Here is a 6,355-nt window from a genome sequence, read left to right on the forward strand (position 1 = left end):
GGGAAACATAGTAATTTCAAAAAAATTCCTAGGCACACGCAAGATCATGGTGATGCACAACAACGAGAGGGGAGAGTGTTGTCCACGTACCCTCGTAGACCGAAAGCAAAAGCGTTAGCACAACGCGGTTGATGTATTCATACGTCTTCATGGCCCGACCAATCAAGCACCGAAAGCACGACACCTCCGAGTTCTTGCACACGTTCAGCTCGATGACGTCCCTCGAACTCCAATCCAACCGAGTGTCGAGGGAGAGTTCCGTCAGCACGACGGCGTGGTGACAATGATGATGTTCTACCGACGCAGGGCTTCGCCTAAGCACCTCTACGATATTATCGAGGTGGACTATGGTGGAGGGGGGCACCGCACACGACTAAGAGATCCAAGGGATCAATTGTTGTGTCTATGGGGTGCCCCCTCCTCCGTATATAAAGGAGGAGAGGAGGGGGCCGGCCAGGAGGAGGAGGCGCGCCCAAGGGGGGAGTCCTACTCCCACCGGGAGTAGGATTCCTCCTTTTTCCTACTTGGAGAGGGAGAGGGAAGGAAGAGGAAGGAGGGAGGAAGGAAAGGGGGGGGGGCGGCCCCCCTCCCAATTCGGATTGGGCTTGGGGGGGGGCCCTCCCTTGCTCCTTTCCCCTCCTTTCCACTAAAGCCCATTAAGGCCCATATACCTCCCGGGGGGTTCCGATAACCTCCCGGTGCTCCGGGATTATCCCGATCTCACCCGGAACCATTCCGGTGTCCAAATATAGTCATCCAATATATCGATCTTTACGTCTCGACCATTTCGAGACTCCTCGTCATGTCCATGATCACATCCGGGACTCCAAACTACCTTCGGTACATCAAAACATATAAACTCATAATATAACTGTCATCTAACTTTAAGCGTGCGGACCCTACGGGTTCGAGAACTATGTAGACATGAACGAGACACGTTTCCGGTCAATAACCAATAGCAGAACCTGGATGCTCATATTGGCTCCCACATATTCTACGAAGATCTTTATCGGTCAAACCGCATAACAACATACGTTGTTCCCTTTGTCATCGATATGTTACTTGCCCGAGATTCGATCATCGGTATCTCAATACCTAGTTCAATCTCGTTACCGGCAAGTCTCTTTACTCATTCCGTAATACATCATCTCGCAACTAACTAATTAGTTGTAATGCTTGCAAGGCTTATAATGATGTGAATTACCGAGTGGGCCTAGAGACACCTCTCCGACAATCGGAGTGACAAATCCCAATCTCGAAATACGCCAACCCAACAAGTACCTTTGGAGACACCTGTAGAGCACCTTTATAATCACCCAGTTACGTTGTGACGTTTGGTAGCACACAAAGTGTTCCTCCGGTAAACGGGAGTTGCATAATCTCATAGTTACAGGAACATGTATAAGTCATGAAGAAAGCAGTAGCAACATACTAAACGATCAAGTGCTAAGCTAACGGAATGGGTCAAGTCAATCACATCATTCTCCTAATGATGTGATCCCGTTAATCAAATGACAACTCTTTGTCCATGGCTAGGAAACATAACCATCTTTGATAAACGAGCTAGTCAAGTAGAGGCATACTAGTGACACTTAGTTTGTCTATGTATTCACACATGTATCATGTTTCCGGTTAATACAATTCTAGCATGAATAATGAACATTTATCATGATATAAGGAAATAAATAATAACTTTATTATTGCCTCTAGGGCATATTTCCTTCAGCGGCATGACCTGTTTTCCTCTTCGACTGCAATGCCGAAGAAATCCAAGAGCCTAGAAAAAATGAGTACCCTTCAGAATGGGGAAACATAGTAATACTCAAACTGATGTCATGTTGATTTCATGGATAATCACATACTGTTGCACCTTCCATGTTGCACTAGCTTTGTTTGTGCTTACATAATACTATAAGGTGGCAATAGAATCGTGGATACATTCATTCCTCATGGCCTCGTGGGCAAGGCCCTCTGGCTAGAATCAGATGGACCATTCCCTGTTTGGTTCATTCTTGGAAAGCATATGAGTTTACCTGGCAGATCATCTTTTAGAACTTAAAGCATGCGCACAAAGTCACGAAACAAGTCCATTTTCACCCCAAAATGTGTCACAATGGACAAATAATTCAATCAAGTTCATTTTGGTACATTTTTTTATACTCAAGTCTCCGAAGCTAGGTAAGTCGGCCTCCTGAGCGTTTTTGCTATGATTTAAGTGGTTTGGGAAGGTGACGTGGCATTGTTGGGTTGAGTTTGAACTTGGGAGAGTAAAGACACATTTGATGTGACATGGTTTGGTTAGGTTGGATTTATCACACAACATCCTCCTCCTCCTCCTCCTCTCTCTCTCTCTCTCTCTCTCTCTCTCTCTCTCTCCCTCTCTCTCTCTCCGCGGCCGCAATCACCATCGGAGGTTTTTTCTCTTTGGGATGAGGTTCCTACAAATGGTCATTTCTCCATTTGAAAATTGTTCATGTGGTTTTCAAAAACAGTTCATGAATTTGAACTTTTTTTCATGATTTTTTAGGAAAAATGTTTGTGAATTTGAAAAACTTTCATGAATTTGGAAACACATTCATGATTTTGGAGAATGTCCGTTAATCCAACTAGTTCAAAAATTGTACATGATTTTGAAAAACTATTCATGACCATTTTCAAATTCAAAAAATGTTCAGATGTTGAAACATACTTCTCAAATTTTAAAATTTCATGAATTTTAATATGTTAATTAATCCAAAAAATGTTCTTGAACTAAAAAAAATGTACATGAGTTTAGAAAATGTCATTTATTTAGAAAACAACAAATTGTAAATAACTCATGAATATGAGAAATGTACAAAAATAAGAAAATTGTTTGTGAATTAAAAGAACTCATGAGTTCAATTTTTTTTCATGAATTTAAGACATTCATGTATTTTGATTTTTTTTCATGAATTTGAAAAACGTTCACGTATCTAAAAGAAGTGTGAAATTTTTTAAAGCGGTCTCCAATTCAAAAAATATGCACGAGTTCTAAAATAACCACCATTTTGTAAAATATTTAAGGTTTCAAAAAATTATCATGAAATAAGAAAAACGAAAAAACAAAGATAAAATAAATAAAAACATAGGAAAAAAAGAAATAAAATCGGTTAAAAATCAAATAACAATTGAAAACCAGAAGATAAGTGCAGTATCTATTCATGTAGTTTATAAACTCTTCATTTTCTTAAATATTTATGAACGTTTTAAAAAGTGTTCAAATATTTTAGGAAACGTTCATGTGCTTTTGCATTCGTTTTTTCTATATTTTCTAATGTAATTTTAATTTGTTCACATTAAAAATGTTCATATTATTTTAAAAGTGTCTGTATATTATTTTTATTTAAAATTATGTTATTTCAAAATTTGTTCATGCACATTTTAATAAAATACATGTAATTATAAAACAATTATATTCATTTTATTTTTGAAAATTTCACGTATTTAAAAGAATTCATGAAATTTAAAAAGTGTTGAAACATTTTTTAGAAATGTTTGCTATTTTGAAAAATGTGGTCAGACAATTGTAAAAAAACGTGTTCATACTCTAAAGGAAAATAAGAAACGGAAAAGGAAAAAAGAAAAACAAATAAGAAAATGCTAGTTGATAAAGCTTTAATATTATTTTTAAACAAATATTTTTATAACAGGGGCAAAAATGTTTACCACATCTTTTCGTGTGTGAAAATGATTAGATCTATTACCAAATTTTGTTGAAAGTACAAAGCATCTTAAACATAATAAAAATTATATTGAGATTTCGAGACCGCCGTAAGACCACTGCCACCGTCAGAACGAGGCGACTTGACATTGTCGATGACAACCAGAAAGTCTTCATGCACGTGGCCCGATGGACCAGCGCCCTGGAGCCGCAGTCGTCGCCGTTGAACCCTTGAATAGATCTGAAACACCTACCACCAAATCTCGCCACACGATGCAAAACTATAACCTCACCGTTCCAAGGAGACGACGTGAATATATGACGAAGCTCCGCCGACTAAGGGGGGTGTTTGGTTGCAAGGGACTAGACTATTTTTAGTCTCAGGGACTAAAGAAAAAAGACCCTCCAATAGAGTCTTTTTCTAGTACCTGTAGAATAAGTCCCTTCTGTTTGGTTACATAGGGCTTAAAAGACTTTTTTTAGTCTAGTCCCTGTAACCAAACACCCCCTAAGTACAGATTGAAGCCTGGAAGACCAACTCAAAAAGGGAAGGCTACTAAAAGAACTCTAATCTAAACAACTAAACAGAGTTGAGGCACCGGGAACCCTCCTCCCCCCTTAGGCTTTGTTTGGTTAATCCTCTCCCCAAGAGGATTGAAGGGGATTGACAAGGATTGATTCGTATTTTGACTTAGAAGAGGTTTAAATCCCCCTCAAACCCCTTCAATCCACTCGGATTCACACGCAACCGAACAAGGCCTTAAGGGATAGGAAATAACCTGCTCCGGATCAAAACAAGTTGGAGAATTTACCACAACCATTACTAACTAAGAAATAAGAGAATTGTTCAGTTAATTAACGAAAAGCCGAATGAAAACCATCACAAAAACGCTGAGCGGCACACATATAATAGTAGTATCTCACAAACACCTTTCTCAACAGGCCTCGTGGAAACAGCACACAGTCTTCATCGCTTGCAGCGTTTGGAGCAAACTTCAGCAAGTACCCAGCAAGTATACTACAAACCATAGCAGTTTGCCCGGCCGTGTATGTCAACACGATCTCTTCTCATCTCATCATCTGACGACCAGCGGAAGGGCGGACACGGTACTTTGCCACCAAGCAAAACCCACGTCGACGGCACCTTCCTCCCCTCCCCTCCCCTCCCACAAATAGCCGGACGGGGACGACTCCTCTCCAGCGAAGCAAACCCCACCTCGATTCCTATTCCTCCTCTCCCTTCCTCCCCCCACCACTTTCCCCCAACCTCTCCCCAGCCAGATTCCACCGCCAGCCGCGACCTCCCCCCGCCCCCTCGCCATGCGCAACTCCGGCGCCACCGCCGCCTCGGCCCCTCCGGCCGCCTCCATGCACGGCTCCTACGCCGCGCCGCCCGCCTACTCCGCCGGCTACGCCAAGATCCCCACCTACCCGCCGCCGCCCTCCTCCTCCTCCTACCCCAACCCCAGCCCCGTCCCGCCCGCTGCGCCCTCCGCCTCCGCCCCGGCCCCGATCCAGGACCCCACGGCGCCGCCCTCCTCGCTCGCCAAGGCGGCCGAGCTCGTCACCCGGTTCCGGGAGCAGGGCCAGGCGCTCATCGCCGCGCGCCGCCCCTGGGGCGAGGTCTTCCGCTCGCCGGCCTTCTCCAAGCCGCCCAACGTCGGCGAGGCCGCCTCCCGGATGCGCCGCAACACGGCCTACTTCCGCGCCAACTACGCGCTCGCCGTCCTCGCCGTCGTCGCCGCCTCGCTCCTCTGGCACCCGGGCACCCTCTTCGCGCTCCTCGCGCTCTGCGCCGCCTGGTTCTTCCTCTACTTCGCGCGCCCCGCCGAGGGCGCCCAGCCGCTCCGGATCTTCGGCACCGAGTTCGACGACGGCACCGTCCTCGCCCTGCTCTCCGGGGTCACCGTCATCGCCATGCTCTTCACCGACGTCGGCTGGAACGTCGTCGGCTCGGTCATGATCGGGCTCGCCCTCGTGGGCGCGCACGCCGCGCTCAGGTCCACCGACGACCTGTTCCTCACCGAGCAGGAGGCGGCCGGCAACGGGCTCGTGGCCGCAGGCTTCAGCGCTGCTGGACCCATCTTGCCCACCTATGTCCGCATTGGTTGATTTTTGCAGTCTGGCGTGGTGGCATAATGGTGCTCCAATCTTCTTTGTTGAACATTCTCGGTTTGTGTTCTTGTTTGCAATTGTGCACTGGCAATTCTGTTTCATATATACGGCGCGGTATCTTATTGGTTCGTGTGTTGGCGTGTAAAAATACTAGATTGGCTTGTGATCCTAGACTCAATAGTAAATTAGTAATGTGTGCAATCATATTATGAACATATTATACACTTCTCATCTGAACTGAGTGTAAAGCTGTTATGTTGATAATGGAAATTGCCATCTGATTCTTCACTATAGTTTGCTGCAAATGCTAATCTTGATGTTCTTGTGCAATTCGCTTTGTGAATTTCACACCTCCTTATGATGGATCAATCTCCAGAATACTGTGTTTCTAGATCTTAGATTGCCATGCCAATGCAAAGATGCCATAAACACATAGATACATTTCCTGTGTTTCTAGATGATAGATTGCCATGACAATGCAAAATATGCCACCAACACAGCAATCCTGTGCTTCTAGATGGTAGATTGCCACAGCAATGCAAAAGATGCCACCAACAC

The 6,355-nt window shown here is 44.6% G+C and overlaps 1 protein-coding gene across 1 annotated transcript; it reads left to right on the plus strand.

The window, feature by feature from the left end:
• The first annotated feature begins 4,895 nt into the window (after positions 1-4,895).
• Positions 4,896-6,085, plus strand: LOC123113262 (PRA1 family protein E). The gene has a single exon (XM_044534463.1). It carries the CDS (start codon positions 5,003-5,005, stop codon positions 5,792-5,794), a length of 792 nt encoding a protein of 263 aa, XP_044390398.1. The 5' UTR covers positions 4,896-5,002; the 3' UTR covers positions 5,795-6,085.
• The last annotated feature ends 270 nt before the right edge of the window (positions 6,086-6,355 follow it).

Source organism: Triticum aestivum, chromosome 5B, assembly GCF_018294505.1.
Source record: "Triticum aestivum cultivar Chinese Spring chromosome 5B, IWGSC CS RefSeq v2.1, whole genome shotgun sequence".
Lineage (NCBI taxonomy): Eukaryota > Viridiplantae > Streptophyta > Magnoliopsida > Poales > Poaceae > Triticum > Triticum aestivum.

What these genes read in the sequence shown, in the direction of transcription:
- LOC123113262 (XM_044534463.1), top strand. Translation starts at nt 5,003, where the DNA reads ATGCGCAACTCCGGCGCCACCGCCGCCTCGGCCCCTCCGGCCGCCTCC.